The sequence below is a fragment of the Balaenoptera physalus genome (assembly GCF_965194825.1).
Source record: "Balaenoptera physalus genome assembly, chromosome: 19".
NCBI lineage: Eukaryota > Metazoa > Chordata > Mammalia > Artiodactyla > Balaenopteridae > Balaenoptera > Balaenoptera physalus.
In genome coordinates, this window is record NC_138900.1 from 49,054,999 (window position 1) to 49,077,559 (window position 22,561).

The 22,561-nt window shown below is 43.9% G+C and overlaps 1 protein-coding gene across 7 annotated transcripts in view; it reads right to left on the bottom strand.

Annotated features, from left to right (window-relative positions):
• Positions 1–22,561, bottom strand: part of KCTD19 (potassium channel tetramerization domain containing 19) — a 32,070-nt gene that overhangs the window by 8,531 nt on the left and 978 nt on the right. For 6 of the 7 annotated variants that reach the window (XM_082439574.1, XM_082439573.1, XM_082439572.1 and 3 more), the window contains exons 2-6: positions 18,421–18,717; positions 5,788–5,938; positions 4,796–4,987; positions 3,398–3,529; positions 1,329–1,539 (exon numbers count right to left, since the gene is read on the bottom strand). In XM_082439574.1, coding sequence (XP_082295700.1) covers positions 1,329–1,539; positions 3,398–3,529; positions 4,796–4,987; positions 5,788–5,938; positions 18,421–18,717 — 983 coding nt within the window. The remainder of the gene's footprint in view (positions 1–1,328; positions 1,540–3,397; positions 3,530–4,795; positions 4,988–5,787; positions 5,939–18,420; positions 18,718–22,561) is intronic. The other variant, XM_082439571.1, reaches the window with a different exon arrangement.

Sequence of the window (22,561 nt, forward strand, 5' to 3'; positions counted from 1 at the left end):
GCCCTCTAAATTGACTAATTGCAAGCCTCCAAGCCCGTCTCAGGTTCCAGAATCCAGGCCAGGGCCCAGTCACTCCATTTTTTCCCCCATAAATATCTGCCCAAGACATCTCAGTCACTATGTGGCAGCCTGTCACGGTTTGGGAGATTACTGATACCTTGTATGCCCAGGAAACCCCCCACCTCCAAAGGCACCTGTCTTTGCCCTCTGTGCCCTGTGACATCAGGGGTGGGACATCTCTGGGAGAGATGGATGGTGTGGGCCACAAATGACAGTTTTGGGGTAAGACAGTGTTTGGGGTTGGCTGACCCTCTCCCCAGGTGCTCAGGAAAACCCACTTCTATCTTTAGTTTTGGTACCAGTGTATTATTTTGTGAGCCTAAGAGAGTTGCTCTACTCTGAACCTGTTTACCTTTCTATAAAACAGGATTAGGGGCTTCCCTGGTGGTGCAGTGGTTAAGAATCCACCTGCCAATGCAGGAGACACAGGTTCGAGCCCTGGTCCAGGAAGATCCCACATGCCGCGGAGCAACTAAGCCCATGCATCACAACTACTGAGCCTGTGCTCTAGAGCCCACGGGCCACAACTACTGAAGCCCATGCACCACAACTACTGAAGCCCGCGTGCGTAGAGCAGGTGCTCCACAACAAGAGAAGCCACCGCAATGAGAAGCCCATGTACTGCAACGAAGAGTAGCCCCCTCCCGCCACAACTAGAGAAAGCCCGTGCACAGCAATGAAGACCCAACACAGCCATAAATAAATAAATAAATAAATTAACGAATTAATTAAATTAATTTAAAAAACAGGATTAGAATCCATGCCCCTGCACTAATGGGAACATTCTGAGCTCATCCCGCAAGGCAGAGGCCAGGTATCACCTCCTCCAGGAAGCCTGCCTTGCCTTGCTTCTTGGGGGGGGGGGGCTCACCCCTGGCTCTGACTTTCTGTGTGTCAGAGAGCCTCCCAAGGGTTGTGGGGAGGACCTTTGAAGGAGGGGGACTATCCAGCACCCTAAGTGTTGTGACTGGCCTGGTCACCTCAGACCTAGCACAGGGCTAGAACCAGAGCAATGAATTACAGAGGATGGTAATATGAAACAGTGTGAGACCTTTGAACCTTGGGAACCTTATACCTTGGCACCAGGCCTCTCCTCTGAGGCCCAAATTTGGTGGTGCTGGTGTGGGTAGTAGGAGTGGCTAAAATGATCAGTTTGTCCCCAAGGACACTACTTTCTCTGGCTCATGGGCAGGGCCCCAGGTTGGTTCCTCGAGAAAGGTAAAGCTCAGCCTGAGTGGGACCAAGCTGTGCTCTGAGGATGGCCTTACTTAACGTGCTGGAAGAGGACCCCGTTCCCAGTGATGTACAGTCTACTTCCATCCAGAGTGCTCTCGATGCGGAGCTGTCCCAGTGCGGAGTCTGGGTACTTGACAAGCAGACCCAGGGCCATCACGTACAGTGGCTTCACAGACTCTAGGCCTGCTGCACGGCCCCCCTTCCCAGGGCTTGGAGGAGGACAGGAGGTCCGGGAACAGCCACCTGTGCCAGAGAGAAAGGGGTGACTCCTAGATCCCTCATGGTCATAACTGTATTGGAAGCTTTGGGTCTTGCTTCCTACTGCTGCCTTAAATCAGTAACTAAAGAGACTTTGAGGGAGCTTATTTCCTTGCACAGCCAAATCTGGATCTGCTCGAAATCAGTATAGTTTTTCTTATATTCAGTCAGGTTTAGAGGTCAAAACTATTTGTTGAGAGGCGGGGTGGGTATGGGGGGTAGATTAATTAGCTGTATCACTAACATTTGAATTTCAGAATAACAGCCATCTGGCCCCAGCCTCTGCAGGAATTTCCCTTAGTTCCAAGCTCTGCTCTAATTATCCATGGGTAAAGAATGACAACCATAGCATAGAACCTAATGTACATTACAGGCTTCCCGGATTCACAGTCCCTATCACTCTTGGGCAGAATTTTCCCTGGAGACACACTGTGTAGTGTTACTTTCAGGTTGGATATTTGTATTGCAGGCTCATGGGTGAAACCTTTTTCTCCTGCAGTGGGCACAATACACAGTCTACAGGACCCTGTTCCAGTGGCAACAGTGGGCCAGTGGCAAGCTGCCAGGTGATTTTCATGGGTCATCTCCAACCCTACAAGAGGGGTAGTACTCTCCTCTTATCACAGATGAGGAAACTGTGTCCTGAGAGGCCAGTTAAGAACCTTGCGCCAAATAGCAAAGCTAGGTGGGGCACAGCTGAGATTTGAGAGCACCTCTACCTCCAAGGCTACGAGAGCTGTTTCCCTTAGTTATGGTGCTTTATAAAAGACAAAAAACATGCTTTGTGTTTGGGGGCTGCTTTATGGCTTACAGAGCCCGTCCACAGGCATGCTGCCCTTCCAACGTCACATAGCTCTTGTGCAGCATGCACCACTCTACTCATCTCTCTGACCCATGTTCTCTGAAGGAACAGAAGTCTTTGGGGGAGAGGTTTGAACTTACACCCTTTGAAGTGGGTTGTAAGATCCCAAGACAGGCTCCTGAGACCTGCAGCAGGATGCCACTACCCCCAAATAAGATAGGACGCCACTTGCCTGCGGAGGAGTCTGGGAGAGCTGGCCAGAAGTAGGGAAAGTCTGATTCCCATGGAATAAATACCTGGTGACACGCAGGCCAAACTTCACATGTGCAAGACAGTTCTATATATTCTCAGAATGCCAGCTGAGGCCACACTAAGGTAGCTAGCTCCTGCAACATGCACAGTAGCTTCCATAGACATGCAGGATTTGGGAAATGGGATGGTTAAAGGCAAATAAAAAATATGAGGAGCAAATTGGAATGAGGTTGGGCCGGGAACTTGAAGGCCTGGACCAGGGTCAGGAAGTGTCAGGAGCAGGCAGAAACAGGCACAGCAGCCAGGGATTTGAAGTAGGGGGGACAAAGGAACTGGGGGGTGTGTGGGCTAACTGAAGTCCTATGGGGAATTTCCCACGCCCTCCAGCTACGCCTGGAAGAGGAAGGATGGGAGTGGCAGGTAGGGGTTAGTTACAAGTTCCCAGTTGCTTGACACATCCACAAGGAGGGCAGACCTCCCCTGACCTTGGGAAGCCGGGCCTCAGGCCCAACTTCCCTCCCCTGGACACTCTGGCCCGGTTTCCCCACCCAGGCTGGGCTGAGCTACCTACAGGTCAGTGGCAAGACTGAGCAGACAGAGGGCACACTGGGTTTCAGACTGAAATTTCTCTTCTCAGATTCCAAGTCAGCCAAAACACCCACTTCTCTTACCACCACCCAAAGCCCAAAGTGGTTGCGGGAGGAAAGATGTTTGTTTTTGGCTTTTCTGGCTAAAGCCCAGACTGCCCCAGGATGTCAAGGGGAGGGCAAGGTTCCCCTGGTGACATACCCGTGTTCATTCGGTACAACCTCACAGCTTCACTGAGCTCAGGTATTTCCAGAATTTCCACTTCTGCTTCTAACACATCTATGTTGGAGAAATTATCTGGTAGTAAAATCTTCTGTGAGCGGAGAAAATTCACTTGAAAAACAAAGGGAAACAAAATGGGTTAACAAGGTTATTTCTGATCTAATTGTAGGTCCAGGTTTTGGCAGGTTTTTGGTGCTACAACTTATCCTAGGCGCTCCTTATTCCAAAACAATTTCTAAACATACCTGGTTAGATTAGCTTTCAGTCTGTGGTTTTCAAGGTGAAAAACCCCAAATTACTTTGTTTTCCTGTGTCTGAGTCCGTGGGTGTGGCTTCCCATGGCCTGGCCTGGGGCTCCCAAGCCAGGCCTTCCTGGTGAGCACACTGGCCCTGAGACTTACCCTGTGAGTCTTGACCCAAGAGCAGGTCATTCCAAAAGAGGGAGTTGTCTTGCCGCTTAGAGAGGAAGGGCCTGGCCGAGCCTGGGTTGGCAGGTGGCTCTTGCAGTTTGTCCCTGCCTGGACTGCAGTGTGGGAGGCAGAGATGGAGCCAACGCTACTGTCCTATGTGAATCAACTTGGAGATTCAGAAGCACATTATAGACAACTTTCCAGGTGACTGTGACTATGAAAGGCTGGGGTTCCAGGCATTTGGTCCCCAGTACAATTTGGGTGTTTCCTGCCCTATTCATATAGGCAGCAGCAGCATCTTGGAATCAGTTCAGTTCACACCCCACCAGAGCCTGTCCTGGTGGAGGAGGGAGGCTCTCTTCTGTCCAGGCTTGAAGATCTCATCCCTCCTTAAGCCACTAGCTCAGGTGGACAATTCTACAATGATTCTGGGGAACCTTTCACCATCCACCCTTCTTCCCTTTTATCCTGAGTTTAGTGGAAGTGAGAGGAGGAAGGGACCATCCTTTGAAACAACCCTATTCCCTCATTTTATGGTGAGAGGAACTGAGGTCTAGAGCCCAGTTGGATACATAAAGGCAGAGAGATAAGTAGTTTGGAGTCCAGCTCAGGGTCTTGCCCTTTACACCAACTCTTGTGGCCCGTGACACCACTGCAGCTAGTTTCCAGTGCCCCTTTACACCCAGGCCATTCCAAAATGAACAGGGAATAAAATAGCCCTGAGGCTAGTGGGAGTCTAATGCTGAGAATCCATTTGCTTCCAGGAAGGCTCTGTCATGCTTCCACCAGCTCTGCCCAGGGAAGCTCCTGAGGCCCTAAGCCCCAAGCTGGGCCTCCAAGGGGTGTGGGGTTAGGAGGGGTGGATGGGTCCTATCAGCCTGCCGCCACCTCTCACCCCCTCCCCCCACTCCCCCTCCCCCCCTCCCCCTCCCCCAACCCCCCCCCCCCCAACCGATAGAGCAATCACCAATGAAGCGGAACTCGCTGCACTCGCACTCGATGAGGGCCACGGTCTTAGCCAGCCACAGCAGATTGTCTTCAGTTACCAGGCTTGGATACTTGGCCACTAGGTCTAGGGGCAGGAAGCAGTAGTGCACTTCCTCTTCTGTGTCTAACAGTGGTGTATCCATAAGTCCCAAAGGTGCCTTATCATGTAGGCCTGGAGGAGGATGTGCAGAGGGGTGTCACCACCTCCCAGAGGCCAGGGCTCTCAGAAGTGGGCAGGGCTCTCACTGACCCAGGGGCCCCAGAAGAAGCTGAAGAGATCACCCCAGAGATGGTCCCTGCCAGATACCTCCTTCTTCTCACTCACTCTTTTCAGATGTAACCCTAGGTTTGGCAGAAGTGTGGTGGGGAGCAGGGCATGGAAATCTAGTTTTTCTGCAGTGAAGGGCAGTGGGACATGTGAAATTTTGGCTTATATGCTCAGTCATTAAATTCATACTGGTTACCTATTTGTTTCTTTTTAATTGATCAAACCAACCACAGATAAAACAGATGACCTACAGATAAAATAGATCCTTTTGACTCTCCCAAAAGCTCAAAACCCATCAATAATCATGAATGGCTATTCTGGTGTCCCAGGTAGGTCGATCTATGCTGCAAGGCACCCACCAGACAGTGATCATTTGGAGACATTCCTTGTGTGGTGGTTAGAGGTGACTTGAAAGTATGGTGGAGTGCCCTGACCAATAGGACGGGGTGGAATACAGCCCAGCCTTGCCCAAGTGAAACCAGCATGCAGGGGAATGAACATGGAGAAGGATGTTTAGTTCCAGTGAGTAAGAAGTCATGGAGAGGGCATGTGGCAGGTACAAGCTCAAAGGAGATGACAGGAAGGTAGAGGAATCATCCAGAACTAGTTCAGAAATCAGGGCACTCTCTGGATTGAAGCCACTTCTATTGGAGTGAGAAGGGAAGCTGGTCTGGGCTTCAGAAAAGGTCAGTCTGTGGTTATACCTGTGAAGGCTGGGCTTTTTATAGGAAATTCTGAGGGTTTGCTGATACACTTCCACGTTCTCCAGTAGTTCAAAGATGCTCTCTCGGCAACAGGTATGTCTGCAGGCCTCACACGTAGATGGTGTTTCCCTTCCTTCAGATTATCTAGAGTCTGTGAGATAAAGAAGATTATTGCTTTGAAAATTTTAAACCAAGTAACTATCTACCAATTCTAGGGTAAAATACCAGGAAAAATAGCTTGTGACTTACTTTGGTAAAGTGTTTTGAAATAGTCACTCACAAAAATGTAAAAATGTAGGTCTGTAAGATGATATGCTGATATTCAAAATATCAATGACTATTTCTTTTCTGATTTTGAAACAATTTTTCTGGATTATAATTTTATGTTGATTGATAGAAATTTATCTTATGCAATCTTAAGAGTAATTTATATTTAATAATTAAAAACTTAAGATTTTATGCTATCATTTCTCCTCAAGAGTTCAGAAACCCTTTTGACCTGTTATAATTGTGATCTGCTTATTGTTTGTGCTCATCCTAATCCTGGAATGTGATTTAAGTAGGGAAATGGAGGTGGCACTGAGCATCACACTTTTCAAAGCACTTTTACCTACATTTGCTCATTTACCCTGACACAGCTCTGTGAGATAGATGTGGTGTTTGCATTCCCACTGTGCTGGTGAGACAGTTGCAGTCAAAGGATCTGTGAGTTGCCCAAGCAGTCTTCCAAGTCCAGAGCTTCTCCACTTGAAGGAGCAGGTGACCAGGGGTGGGCTGAGGCTGGAATGGAGCACCCCAGCTAGGTTGGGCTGAAGCCCAGGGTAGAGTCTTCATGCTGCCCACATTCAGGGACCTATCCTCCCTAAAAAGTCCTGCACAGGGCACAGATTACCATAACATCAAGCCCATTTTTTCTGTCCCTTCCTTAGTAGAAAATAGTATTTTCCCAAGAAATTTTTGGAAATAGCTGGAAAAGTAGTCCTCTAAAGGCACCACATGACCAGTTCTTTCTCTAAGAGCCTCAAAATGGACAGAACACCTCAGATGCAGTATGAAACTAATAAAAGAACCTGCTTAGCTACACAGGTGAAGCTCTTGTGAAGCTGCTCAAGGGAATCCTGAGCTTTGAGAAGAGCCCTCTGGTGGCCATGGCTATAAACTGCACCCTCATAACTGCTTAAGGTCTGTAAAAGGAGAGGACCGGAGCAGGTAATCTTCCTCACTTTGGGTGGCTGATGGATTTGTGGAAGGACTGGATAATGGCAGGGTCATGGGGAGTGCTTTCCTGGAGGCACTGACAATGGAGGAGAACAGTGCATGCATGAAACAGCAGAAGTGAGTCTGTCATTCATTCATTTGAGAAATACTTGTACAACACCAGGGCCACAGTCAGATACTGTGCCTGGATCCAACAGTTTACATATACTGAGATAAGAGGCAGCATCAGTTATGAAGTTTCAGGACCTCCAGGAACTCTGGGATTTCTTTCGACAGCATTAGAAGGGGACCCAAGCTTTCTTTCTTTTTTTTTTTTTTTTTTGACCCAAGCTTTCTTGTCCCTCTTTGCTCAAGACTGCACACGACTTTAGCTTCTATATCAAACTGTAGCCGTTCTCAGGAGGAAAATCAGTGAGAGGTGGATTTCCGTATGAGGGAGTAGTTGGTCTTGGGCAAAGCGGAATAAAAATGAGGTGCCAGGAAGGTTACTGAGAGGCTGGAACAGATTCTGTATCAGTGGGTGGGCGGGATTATTGAGTTAAGGTGAGGGATAATAGCCTGGCAGTATTTGTGCTGTGAGGCAAAGAAAGGAAAATGGTGACTGTGCACAGAAGGGACAGGACAGGGTCGGGGGGACAGTAGGTAGGGATATATGCTCAGCCACCTGCTTCTCTGCCTTGAATGTGGCTTTGTTTAAGGTGTATGGAGGTTGAGGGAGTGTGTGAGGTGAATTTAGAGCAGTAAACAAGAGCCAGAGAGTGAAGAGCTCTGTCAGCTGGGCTGAGGAGTCTATCCCCTGGTTAAGAGAAGCCATTGAAGGATTCAAAGCAGGGACTGTGATTTGAACGATATTCACACCATCTCCACCCAGTCAGCCAGCAAGTCCTAGGACTCCATCTTCTGCTCTTGGCACCACCTCTTCTCTCCTCTCCCTTCCCCCAGTCCGGGTCTCCTTGTCCCCAGGCCCTCTCCACTCAGTGATCTTTCAAACAGGAAAATGAGTCCAAACCACTCCCCATCCTAAAAATCTTCAGTGCTCCCCGTTACCTATGGGATCAAGTCCAAATTCTCCTTAGCAGTGCATGTAAGCTCCTTCACAATCAAGGCCAGGAGCAGGGTATACACGAGCAATACAAGGGCCTTGAACTCAGACAGACTGGGGTTTCAATCTTGACTCTGTCACTTAAGAGCTAACATTTACTGCTCAGGCGCTTTTAAACTGAATCTTCCTAATGTCCCCCAACTCACAAAGTAGGCTCTAGTACTATCACTCTCTTTTAGCAAATAGGAAACAAGATCCAGGAAGAGGAAGAGTACTCAGTGCCCCAAGTAAGTGGAGATGCTAGGACTGGAACCCAGGACGCTAGAGCCTGTGCTCTTAACCACTTTTCTTAACCAGCTGCCTCCCATTTGTCACTTAACCTCTGCAAGCCTCAGGCTCCTCACATGCAAAGTGGAGACAGTAAAATCTGGAAGATGTTGTAAGGATTAAAGGAAATATTACGTTAATTTCCTTCTTTTTAGTGGTCAAATCTCAAAGTACCTTTCCAGCTTCATCTGCCACCATTCTTTCTGTCTCCACCCTAACATCTGTGACATTAACTGCATACAACTCCAAAGACACACCATGTTCAGTGATACCTCCTCAACTTTATGTATGCTGTTCCCTCTTCCCAGAATACCTCTCTCCTCCTTTCCCTGCCTGAAGAGCCTGGAGCCTCTCCCAGCCAGAGTGGTTCATCCTCCCCCTCTGTTCCCACAGACCCCTGCAAACTTTTCTATCTCAGCCTCTGGCTTGGCTTCAGGCCTGTCCGTCCCCCTCTACTGAGGCTCCTGGAAAAAGGACTGGATTGATGCATCCCCAGCTTCTAGTCTAGAGCCTAGTATGTAGTAAGTGCTCAGAACCGCTGTGTTGAATGAAAGAATGCATAAAAATGGAGGGTTGGAGGGCTGAGTCCTCTGGAATGAAAAGCAAAATGAGACATGGGGGAGCCAAAAGGAGCTGGCAGAGAAGCAGACTGCACTCATAAAAACTGAGAAAGATGGTGAGAATCCAAAACCATAGGAAAAGCCAGCACAGGATTACAATGGGCAGAGACCAGAGAGTTCAGAGGACAGTGGAGGCAGCAATTCCAACTTGGGAGCTGGAGTCCAGAAGGAAGATCTAATGGGGTGAAGGACCGGGATGAAGGAGGAGATGGAGACAGGATGACAGGAAGAAAGGGCTCAGCTTGGGTCTGATTGGTAATGGATTGAAAGACATTGGGTGAAGTAGCATGAAAAGGAAGTGAAACTAGGGAGAGCTTGCAAGAGACAGCATATCATTCCAAGCCTATCCTAAGCTAACCGAATCACAGGAACCTGAACCTGGCATTTACTTTATCTGCAGATTCAAATCCCGAGATTCTCAGTGGAAGAAACAATGGTGCCCTTGAACAACTCTAAATCAGCCACTGGGGAGGCGACATGTTGGGGGAGGGAATCCCTACCTGGGAGAACAACCTGTTTGAGGATGGACCTAGAAGCACTATTTGGAGGTTCTCTTTTGTACCCAGGTGTGTCCTTTGGGGCGGGTCAGTAATGAGAGTCCGACTAGCTTGAGAGATGTGCTAGTTGAGGGAAGAATGATCTAATTTATAGAAATGAAATCTCCATTTCCTGCTACTTCCACTAATGTAAAGTGTAAGCAGTACCATTTTCCCCCAAAAAAGGTGTGTTTGACAAATCTTGAAAAGGAAAAAAAAAAAAAACAAAACCCACAAACAAGTAAATCTACAAAGATCGCAATTCCTGCCACTCAAGACATGCTGGAAGCATTAGGCCAAGGAGCCTCAACTAGGTTTTTTTCTAAACTTTCTCAGCCAATCCTTGCTCTGATTTCTAGAAATACAAGGCCTTCTTCTCATGGGAAGCCATTTGGGTGCTGTAAGAATCCATGGGAAGCATCCCTTAACCCCTTCAACATGCTTTGTTGGTCTCAATAACACCTACTTATTTATTTACTGTCTGCCAGTCTCCCCTAATAGATATAACCTCCAAGACCATGAGGACCCTGCCTGTTTTGTTCTCTGCTGTATTTGCAGCACCCACAATAGTGTCTGTGGGATCTCAATATATTTTTGTGGAATGAATGAATGAATGAGTGAAGAGCACTTCAGAGAGCCCATGCTTCCAGCTGTCCTTTGGCTTTGCTGACTGAAGTTGCCACAGAGCATGTGGCTGGTCTTCTGTGGACTTCAATTCCCTTTTTTTCTGCCTGAATATTACTTCTGGTACTTTTACTCTTCATATATTATGACCCAGAAAGTTATTAGAGGGAGGATTTCTTTAGGGAAATACAGACCTGAATTCAAATGGCTACTTGCTAGCACAAGGATAACTGATGTTGCTTTTGACCTAGGTAATAGTGAAAAAATATGTCAATCAGAGGCAACATAAGACTGATGGCACAGGGGCGAGTGTGTGTGTGTGTGTGTGTGTGTATACGGTTGCCAAAAGATGGCTGACAAATGCCCTACTGGCAGAGCCTTGGGACTTAACGGAGGTTTTCCAAAGCAGCAGCAGTGCTCAGAGATGCCTTATGCTCTGATGTGGGCTGTTGGAAGGAATGTGATGGTAAGAGAGCTTGGGGGAGACTGAAAATCTCCAACTGCTTTGTAAAGACAAGGAGGGCCAGCACCACTTGGAAGCTCAAAGGAAGCAAGGCCGGTAGAACAAAAGGATATTCAGAACAGCTGCTATCAGCCAAACAAGCCAAATAAGACACACCTATCAGCGTCTCAAACCTGCCCCTCCACTGCCAGCTCCAGCCCCCTCACCCTGAAGTAGATTCAGCCTTCACAGATCATCTTGGGTATATCATTCAATGTTCTCTCAGCAGATATTTATTAAACACCTGTTATAGGCCCAGTACTGTGAGAGATGCTGGGAATGTGAACATGAAAAGAATACAAGCTAGTGCGGGAGAAAGACATATGAATACATGGTCTCAACAGAATTAGCACTGATCTGAGAGCAGAGAGGCAAAACTCCACCTGGAAATGTCAGGCTAGGCTTCCAGTGGGCCTCATTTAGGCTAAATCTTGAAGGGGAAGCATTCTAGAAAGAGGGAACAGCAAGTGAAAAGGTGTGGAGAGAAAGCATTTAGGGTGCTCAGTGAAATGCCTGAACACTGAGGGGTGTGTGTGTGTGTGCATATGTGCATGCGTATGTGCCCATGCATGCATGTAGGTGTGTATATGTGTTGGGATATGAGTCAGGACAAGCAGATGGGCTGTCCTGTGAGGAACCCTGATTGCCATGTCAAGGCATTTACACTTGAGCTGTCCACTTACCCATATCAACAGATGAGCTACATTGTTGGGATAAATATCTGCTGTTTACATAATCTTCCTTTACAAGATCTCAGTGGTAATCTGTCTTCACATCATGAGTAATAGGAAATGTGAGACTCGTCAGTGGTCTGTTTTCTTAAAAGCATCATTTGTGTGATCAACATAAAAACTCTCTGGCTCCCTTGAGCACAAGGAATGCAGGCGTTTTTGGGTTGCTTGTTGGTAGCCGAACACTCACAGGTGGAACAATTTAAGTTTCCAAACTTAGAAGTCCTCAGAAGGCAGTGAAAAAGGAAACACAAGTAGCATATACTGTCAACATACTAAGTCCTCGGTGGACTTCAAGGGGGCAAGTAAAAGGGAATCAACAGTCTGCCATGAACCTTGAACCCTTGTGAATTACCCTGAAGAAAAATTTCACACTCTGCAGTAGCAGCTATGACTCACAACCAAGCTGATAGCATATGAGAGGCTTGGAGCAGCTTACATTTACACAAAGGGGACTTCCCAAATTACACAGAAGGTCCTAGGAAGCACTGTGACATTAATGTACAGACCTGTAATGACTAGTTTATATCTCCCCTGTGAACAAGATATGACATTCCTAAGCATCCAGGCTCATGGATTTACATACCAACTTTGATGACTCCAAATTTATGTCTCTAGACCTGACTGCTTCCATGAATTCCACATCTATACATCTGGTTGCCTCCTCCCCATCACCACTTGGATGTTTGACAAGCACCATTTTCTTGCCTCTCAAACTTAATACATTCAAATCCGAACTCCTGATTTTTCCCTCTGAGCCTGCGCCTCAGAATCCATCTTTCACCTGATTGCCCAGGATACAAACAGAGGAGTTATCCATTCTCTCTCACTCTACCTCCAATTCATCAGCAAACCCTATCAGTTCTGTCATCAAGACATATCCAGAATTTGAACACTTCTAAATCTACCATTACCACCTTAGGCCAAACCATCACTATCTTTCATTTGAATGCTTCAGGAGCCTCCTAACTTGTCTTCCTGCTCCTCCCATGCCCCAGTAGAGTCTGGGCCAGGGGTCAACAAAATTTTTTCTGTAAAAGGCCAGATAGTAAATATTTTAGGCTTTGAGAATATAGTTCCTGTTGCAACTATTCAACTCTGTGTTGTAGCTTGAGAACAGCTATAGACAATATATAAACAAATAAGCTTGGCGTGTTCCAATAAAAGTTTGTTAATGAACACTGAAATTTGAATTTCATATAATTTTTATGTGCCACAAAATATTTTTCTTTTGATTTTTTTCAACCATCTAAAACTGTAAAAGCAATTCTTAGCTCACAGGTTGTACAAAAAAGGTAGTGGGCTGGATTTGGTCCATGGGATGTAAATAGTTTGCTGACTCCAGGTCTAATGTTAAGCCAGGAGTTAATGATGTTTTTATAGCTCTATTGAAATATATTTCATATTATATCTAATGTGAATAAATTTTATGTTATATATTAATGATAAAATTTACTCATTTATACAATTCAATGATTTTAAGTATGTTCACAGAGTTGTGCAACCATCATCACAATCTATTTTAACATCATAAAAAGAAACCCTGTACCCATTTACAGTCCACTGCCTATTTTTGCTCACCCTATCCTTCTCACCCCATACCTTGGCCTTAGGCAACCACTAATCTACTTTCTGTCCCTATTAACTTTGTGTATTCTGCACATTTTATATAAATGGAATCATACAGTATATGGTCTTTTGTGTCTGACTTCTTTCACTTAGCATAACATTTCAAAGTTCATCTTTGTTGTTACGTGTATCAGTACTTCATTCCTTTTTATTGACAACTAATAATCCATTGTATGGATATATCATTTTGTTTGTCTATTTATCAGCTGACGAACATACAGGTTGTTTCCACTTTTTGGCTATTATGAATAATGCTGCTATGAACATTTGTCTACAAGTGTTTGTGTGGACATCCTGTAGGTTTTAATTTCTCTTGGGTATATACGTGGGAGTGGAACTGCTGGGTCATAATGATATGTTTAATTTTTTGAGGACCTGCCAGACTGTTTTCCAAAGAGGTTGCACAAATTTACATTCCTATCAGCAGTGTATGAGGGTTCCAGTTTCTCCATATCTTTGCCAACACTTGTTACTGTCTTTTTGATGAGAGGCATTCTAGTGGGTGTGAAGTGGTAACTCATCATGGTTTTGATTTGCATTTCTCTGATGGCTAATGATATTGAGCATTTTTCATGTGCTTATTGCCCATTTGTATATCTTCTTTGGAGAAATGTCTACTCAAATCCTTTGCTCATTTTAAAATTTGATTGTCTTTTTGTTGTTTAGTTGTAAATGTTCTTTATATATTTTGGATACATGTCCCTTATCAGATGTGTGATTTGCAAATATTTTGTTCCATTCTGTGTGTGGTCTTTTTACTTTCTTGATGGTGTCCTTTGAAGCACAAAATTTTAAAATTTTGATGAAATTCAAAATTCATCTATTTTTTCTTTTGTTGCTTGTGCTTTTGATGTTGTACCTGAGAAAACACTGCTTAACCCAAGGTCTAATGATCTTTTAAAATGTTAAATTTGATAATTTTACTTCTTTCTTTAAACATCTCCAAAAGGTACCTATAACATTTAGAATAGATCCTGAGTCTTCAGTGTCACCTGTGAGACTCTGCAAGATCTGGTCCATAGCCTCCTCTGACCTCATCTGTTTTTGGCATCTCCCTACTTTTTTTTTTTTTCCACACCGAATGGCATGTGGAATCTTAGTTCCCCGGCCAGCTATTGAACCCACACCCCCTGCACTGGAAGCGCGGAGTCTTAATCACTAGACCACAAGGGAAGTCCCGGCATCTCCTTACTTCTCATTGCACCTGACAATGGCTGCTGAGTCTGCCTCTTCCAAGTCACTCTAACCTCAGGGCATTTGTGTTTGTTTGTTTGTTTGTTTTTTAAATAAATTTATTTATTTTTTTATGGCTGCACTGGGTCTTCGTTGCTGCGCACAGGCTTTCTTTAGTTGCGTCGAACGGGGGCTACTCTTCGCTGCGGTGCGCGGGCTTCTCATTGCGGTGGCTTCTCTTGCTGCGGAGCACGGGCTCTAGGTGTGCGGGCTTCAGTAGTTGCAGCATGCAGGCTCAGTAATTGTGGCGTGCAGGCTCAGTATTTGTGGCGCACGGGCTTACTTGCTCCACGGCATGTGGGATCTTCCTGGACCAGGGCTCGAACCCGTGTCCCCTGCATCGGCAGGCGGATTCTTAACCGCTGCGCCACCAGGGAAGCTCCCATTTGTGTCTGTTGTTCCTTATGCCTCAAAGCTCTTTCCCAGACGTCTGCATGACTTGTCCCTCTTTCATTCGGTCTTCTGCTCAAATGTTGCCTTGTCAATGAGGCCAGCCCTGACCACTCTTTCTAAAGGAGTAGCTGGCCTCAGTCACTTGCTATCTCCTTACCACATACTACACATCAGTACATTACAAAACAAGCAGATTAGATGTAAATGCTTTATTCTTTCAACTAAATTCCAGTACTATGAGGGCAGTGACTGATAGAATAAATAAAAACTATACATACAAAAAGAAAATCATATAAACACATTCTGAAACCCCAAGAAGTTCTAGAATACAGAAATGCTATCCTCCTTCACTATTACACAGGAAACACTGCTCTATTCTTCATAGCACACACCTCTATCTGACCTTGTACGGCTGTATGGTTTATTCCTATATCTCCAGTGCTTGGCCTGTGATTGGTGCTCAATACACAATAAATGTTACACTTAGAATCAAGACAATAATAGGTATTGAGTGTGCCCTCTGAAGGCCAAAGCTATAGGCCAGGGGGAGGTGGGGTGGGCAGGTGGACGGGGCTGGGGAACGGGAGAGATAAAGGGTAGGGATGTGAGGGCATGAGGAAGGGTAGAGAGCAGAGCAGCAGTGTGAGCTCAGGCACCTGTCCTCCAGAAGATTCCCATCTCATTCTACTTGTTGGCTCCTATATGGCTTTCCAACAAAGTTTACTATATTATAGATAATCCTGTGTAGGATATGCCACCTGTTGCGTGCATGGGAACTTTAGTTAGTGGGAGGCAAAGTCCCATTTTTATTGCTAGGGGCTAAATCTGAAGGACTCTACAGTGAGCAGCACCAACAGGTTAGAACAATTTAGATATGTGCTGTCCAATATGGTAGCCATTAGCCATATATGGCTATTGAGTACTTGAAATGTGATAGTCTGAATCTGAGATGTGCTTTAAGTGTAAAATACACATCAGATTTTGAAGACTGAGTACATAAAAAGAATGTAAAATATATTAATTTAAAAATATTGATTACATATTGAAATGACAGTATTTAAATATACTGGGTTAAATAAAATATAATATTAAAATTAATTTCACTTGATTTTTTTTAATGTGGCTACTAGAAAAATTTAAATTACACACGTGGCTCACATATGTGGTTTATATTATATTTTTATTGGATCATCCTATGTTTTCCTTAAAGCCCAAAGGAATAATGCCTGGTAACCACAGTGCTTTCAATAAATACTGGCTGAATGCATTAAGGTGGGCTGCCTGAGAAGGGTCTTTAGACTAGAACTGGCAAACTCCATTTTCTCCAAGCAAAATGTTTGTACACTTAGGTAAGAACCTGAGTATGTGGACAGGCCTTAGGAGTGGGGAAAATGATGGAAACGAGTGAGGCTGTTGATTTGCTTGAGATTGCTGTTGATTCTCCAGCTATATTTACACTCTGCTTCAATGAATAAATACCACTTCAGCTGGGCCGGCCTAAATGTTTATTTAGAGCACCATTTCCAAAACATAAGCACTTGTTTTTTGGTCTGTTTTAGGGAGGCAGGTCCATATGATTCCTCAAATACTTCTACTGCTCACACAACTTGGAACTTTGAAATTGGACCACTTCATTGGCTTCTGAGTTATTACCTCCCATTTAGAAGTTGCTTCCCAAATATATTTTGTTTCAATTTGGGAAGTAAGGACATCAAAGGAATTAAAGGGCTGATAAACTGTAGAATAGACTTGTGCTCTTTAAAATGGTTCTTCAAAAAATCGCCTTGATCTCTCTGATTTTCTGCAAGTGACTCCCTCCTTTTCCCCACAATATGGTGCTTTGGTATAGAATCATTAGCAATCTTGGGAATTCCCTGGCAGTCCAGTGGTAAGGAATCTGCATTTCCATTGCCAGGGGCCCAGGTTTGATCCCTGGTCGGGGAACAAGCCGCGTGGTGCAACCCCCCCCAAAAAAAAAGTCAGCAGCCATCTTGACATTCCAGGCTGATTAAGTGATTTGGAAGCCAATTGTAAGCAATTCTAGTACTCAGTTCCTGGGATAGTTGAACAAATTTTTATTTCAGGTGGGTAACTTTAAAAAAAATAAAAAGAAAAGAATATACAACAACTTGCACTGGAGTATGTTAAGGATTTTGATTTCCAAATGTATAATACCTTTTTTTATTTTTTTAAAATTAATTTATTAATTTATTAATTTAATTTTTGGCTGTGTTGGGTCTTCGTTTCTGTGCGAGGGCTTTCTCTAGTTGCGGCAAGCGGGGGCCACTCTTCATCGCAGTGCGCTGGCCTCTCACTATCGTGGCCTCTCTTGTTGCGGAGCACAGGCTCCATACGCGCAGGCTCAGTAGTTGTGGCTCACGGGCCCAGTTGCTCTGTGAAATGTGGGATCTTCCCAGACCAGGGCTCGAACCCGTGTCCGCTGCATTGGCAGGCAGATTCTCAACCACTGTGCCACCAGGGAAGCCCTGTATAATACCTTTTAAGAGAAAACACTGATTGCGTAAACAGTGTCCATGAAAACATGCATTATGAAATGTTCTCATTCCCATATGACCCAGATATGCATGGTCTACCTCAATTCTCTTCTTTGAGGTGTTGAAGAGGCATAGTTCGTAGTGCACTGAGCTGCACTGTGGCTTGTCAGTCAGTGCTCGTGAAGACAGAATAAACAACACCTTGTCCAGACAGTAGGATTAACAGGGAGCATGGCCAATGGTCCTTCCCAGTCATAATATTTAGTTCTTCCAGGTTAAAAAAAATCATTGTTCAAAAACTAAGAATAAACTAATTAAGATAAACCACAGAAATGATTTCTGTAGTCTGGAGAAAAATTAGGAAAGAAGGTAATGTTCTTCAGTGATACTATGATGGTTTAAAAGTAAAGGTATTTAAAGCTCTTACACCAAGAAAAGAAGTCTTGGAAAACAGAGAAGTGAAGACGAATGAAAGATTCTGCAGTTTGGAGGACGTTTTACTTTGCTGTAAGTGAACATTGTGTACCTAACAGACACAGTGAGAAGTGATGTCTTTTTTTTTTTTTAATTAATTAATTAATTAATTTTTGGCTGCATTGGGTCTTCGTTGCTGTGCACGGGCTTTCTCTAGTTGCGGCGAGTGGGCTTCTCATTGTGGTGGCTTCTCTTGTTCTGAAGCACGGGCTCTAGGCGCATGGGCTTCAGTAGTTGTGGCACATGGGCTCAGTAGTTGTGGCTCTCGGGCTCTAGAGCGCAGGCTCAGTAGTTGTGGCGCACGGGCTTAGTTGCTCCGCGGCATGTGGGATCTTCCCGGAACAGGGATCGAACCCATGTCCCCTGCATTGGCAGGAGGATTCTTAACCACTGGGCCACCAGGGAAGTCCCGAGAAGTAATGTTCTTGACAAATCTTTTAGATTTTAAATCTCAGACACAGTGTATGTAGCAAATCCTACAATTTCTAGTGTTTCCACCTTTTAAAATTCAACAACAAAAGAAAGAAGAAGCTTAAGCTAGGATTTCCAAGAGTCAAGAACACCCTTTCAGGCCATGGAAAGTCCTATCCTGGGTCTGTGGTGGCTGCTGGCATAGATAAGGCAGAGTCAGATGAAATCCTTTATTCAGAACATGCATTTCTAGTGTACCGTTTATTACCTTATCTCACTCATCACACTTCCTCATTAAGAGGATCATCTCAGCAACGAATATATAAAAGGACACAACATTTTAGTGATGTAAGGCCTATGTTACTGATCACCACTCCTGGAAGACAAGAGTATCTTACCTGCAGCAAAGGCATCAGCTGCAAACCCAGTGCTTGCTCATAGAGCAAGTTCAGTTCTGCACAACTGGAGAAGGAGAGTTTGGAGGTGTAGAGGTAATAGTGCACATGCCTGAATGTGGAACCATCTCTGTCAATGAATAGCCTCTGGCTTTCCAAAGAGGTCAACGCTGAAGCCTCCTTCCATAACAGGGAGTCTGGGAACTGAGCGAGTTTGCTTCTGGGAACCGAGAAATGCCAGCCCCCGACGTTGAAATGAAACAAATCCTCTGCTGACTCATGAGGTATACCAGGCTCCTCCTAAAGGGAAAATGAAAAGAGAGCTATGCAATAAAAGGAAATAAAAAGCATCCATATTGGAAAGGAAGAAGTAAAATTATTTCTATTTGTAGATGATGTGATCTTGCATAAAGAAAATCCTGAGGAATTCACTATTAAATTATTAGAAATGAGTTCAAGAAGGTTGAAGGGTACAGATCAATATAAAAAATCAACTGTATTTTCATACACCAGCAATGAACAACACAAAAATGAAATTAAGAAAACAATTCCATTCACAATAGTATCAAAAAGAACAAAGTAATTAGGAATAAATTTAACAAAAGAAGTGCAATACTTGTACTCTGAAAATGTCAAAACATAGTTGAAAGAAAATTTAAAACACCTAAATAAATGGAAAAACATCCCATGTTCACGGATCAGAAGACAATATTGTTATGGTAGCAATACTCTTCAAATTGATCTATTGTACAATTGAACACAATCCCTATGAAAATTACAACTGCTTTTTTTTTCTTTTGCAAAAATTGACAAACTGATGTTAAAATTCATATGGAAATACAAGGGACCCAGAATAATCAAAACAATCTTGAAAAAGCAGAACGAAATTTGAGGATTCACACTTCACACTTTCAAAACATACTACAAAAACAAACAGAGCTTCCCTGGTGGCGCAGTGGTTGAGAATCTGCCTGCCAATGCAGGGGACACGGGTTTGAGCCCTGGTCTGGGAAGATCCCACATGCCACGGAGCAAATGGGCCCGTGAGCCACAATTACTGAGCCTGCGCGTCTGGAACCTGTGCTCCGCAACAAGAGAGGCCGCGATAGTGAGAGGCCCACGCACCGTGATGAAGAGTGGCCCCCGCTTGCCACAACTAGAGAAAGCCCTCGCACAGAAACGAAGATCCAACACACCCATAAATAAATAAATAAAGCACACCTAGTATAGTGTAATTAAAAAAAAAAGAAATTTGATTTAAAAAAACACAAAAAGGGCTTCCCTGGTGGCGCAGTGGTTGAGAATCTGCCTGCCAATGCAGGGGACACAGGTTCGAGCCCTGGTCTGGGAAGATCCCACATGCCACGGAGCAACTAGGCCCGTGAGCCACAACTACTGAGCCTGCGCGTCTGGAGCCTGTGCTCCGCAACGGGAGAGGCTGCGATAGTGAGAGGCCCGCGCACCGCGATGAAGAGTGGCCCCCGCTTGCCACAACTAGGGAAAGCCCTCGCACAGAAACGAAGACCCAACACAGCCATAAATAAATAAATAAATAAATAAAAATTAAAAAAAAAAAAAAAAAACACAAAAAAACCAAAACGAAGACCCAGCACAGCCAAAACAAGTAAATAAATAAATTAATTAATTAATTAAAAAAAAAAGTGGGTTAAGAATCTAAATAGACATTTCTTCAAAGAAGATTCACAAATGGCCAATAGCACATGAAAACATACTTAGCGTCATTAGTCATTAGGGAAATGCAAAGCAAAACTCACAGTGAGATACCATTTAACACCCACTAGGATGACCTGAATCAAAATAATAGATAATAACAAGTGCTGACAAAGATTGGAGAAATTAGGAATCTCATACACTGCTGATGGGAGTGTAAAATGGTGCAGTTGCTCTGCAAAACAGTTCAGTGGTTCCTCAAAACATTAAACACAGAGTTCTTACATGGTTTGCAATTCCACTTCCAGATATAAGTGCAAGAGGAATGAAATCCTATGACCAAACAAAATTTGCAGGCAAATTTGCAAGCAAAATTTGCAGGCATTCATAGAAGAATTATTTATAATAGCCCAAAAGTAGAAACAACCAAAATGTCCATCAGCTGATGAACTAGTAAACAAACTGTAGTGTATTCATACAATGCAATGCTATTTGTCAATAAAAAGGAATGAAGTACTGATACATGCTAGAACATAGACGAAACCTTGAAACATTATGCAAAGTGAAAGAAGCCAGACGCTAAAGACCACATATTATTCCATCTATATGTAATGTGCAGAATAGGCAAATTTATAGAGAGAATAGATTAGTGGTTGCCTAGGGCTGGGGAGATTGGAGGGGAAATGGAAAATGACTTGTAATACATATGGAATTTCTCTTTGGGATGATGGAAATGTTCTAAAATTGATTGTGGTGATGGCTGCACAGCTCTGTGACCATACTAAAAACCACCGAATAGTACACTTTAAAATAGTAAATTGTACGGTATGTGAATTATATCTTAATAAAGCTCTTTTTGAAAGAGTTATGATGAGGTGCTCCCCACTCCACTGAATATGTCAGGGCTCTCTTGGAATCATACCTGCAGAGACACTACATTATTAAGGCCATGGCACGATGGCTGAATGCTGTGGGTTCCTTTTTATATATACAAAAGCAGCAAAGATCATTAACCTTCCCCAGTTCATTGTTAAAAGTTGAAGGTTATCTATTCATAAACAAATTGTCCATTTTGCTTCAAGATGACCTAACTTATCAACACTATAGAAAAGCAGAAAGCCATCAAACATACAATCTGTATCAGACTTTAAAAAAAACACTCAAGGAGCACTACTCTTATAAAAAAAATTTAGAGTCGTAAATAGTATGTAACATTTTACCTAAAAAAGAACCATAAAACAATACTGAATTTGTGAAAATAAAGGGAAGCCTCACTAAAATGGAGTCAGGAGGCCAGAAGAGGGAGCTCTCACACACATGCCACTCAAGGTCAATAAAATATCCAACGAAAGAGACATAACTCAAAGCTCCAGCAGGAGGTGATACTACCTTACTATTGGCCAGCAGGAGGAAGATTTTCTTCTTGCCTGGCACAGCTCAGCCAGTGAGAGACTGTCACAACTCAGCCAATGGAAAGTCACTATACTTCAAACTCCCAGTTTCCTCCAATGGATTTTTTGTTTATAACAGCCCCTCCCAACTTCCCCTTCTCCCTATAAAAGAGTTTCATCTTTTGCTTTACCAGACTTGCATGTGGTTCACCCTGGTTGCATGTCCTGAGTTGCAGTTCTTTACTGCTCCCAAAAAAACCTGTTTTGCTGGTAAAAAATAACTGATTGTTTTAGGTTAACAAATTCTAGGTAAACATTATGCATGCTGAAGTGATTGGGGTGCAGTGTACCAATATTTGTAACTTATTTTAAAATTTATCTAAAGATAAGACTAATCGATAGAAGGATGGATAGAGGATATGTGATTAAACAATTACAGCAAAATGTTCATTGTAGAATCTAGGTGGTGGGTATATAGTTTCACCGTAAAATTCTTTCAAACTTTCTAAATGTTTCAAAATTTGTATTAAAATGTTGGTGGGGGGAAAGAATGTTAAAATAAGAGGTGGTTTCTCAAGGCAGGAAAAGCCCACTTCTCCAACAGAAATCTGCATCTCCTATTTTGACAGCTGAGTTAGGAAAATAAATGCATGCAACAAAGAAGGGGGTGGGGTTCTCTTCTTATAACAAGCCTTGTTGAAATATTCAGATATAAAGAACAACAATTATACATGGCCCGTTTGAGGCTAGAAGAATTAAAAGGGACATGAAGAGAAAGATTACAAACTGTAATGGTGTCACGACTCACAGAAGCAGAGCTGGAAAAGCCAATCTAGTGTGCTAATCTAAGCTTTTGAGTCCTGGCCTTTCTAAACATAGGTAAAGCTGAACATGACAAGCTGAGGGTTACTAAGGACCCCACCTAGACCAGAAAGCATAAATATGCAAGGACTCTTGATTTTGCTTTCTATTCTCCTTAAAGGTGACAGGCTGGTTGAGAGCTCAGTGAAAGTGTCCCAAGTGTGCATATTTTGGGTGCCAAATAAAACCTGCTCCTTGAACGTGAGCCACAGTTCTGGTCT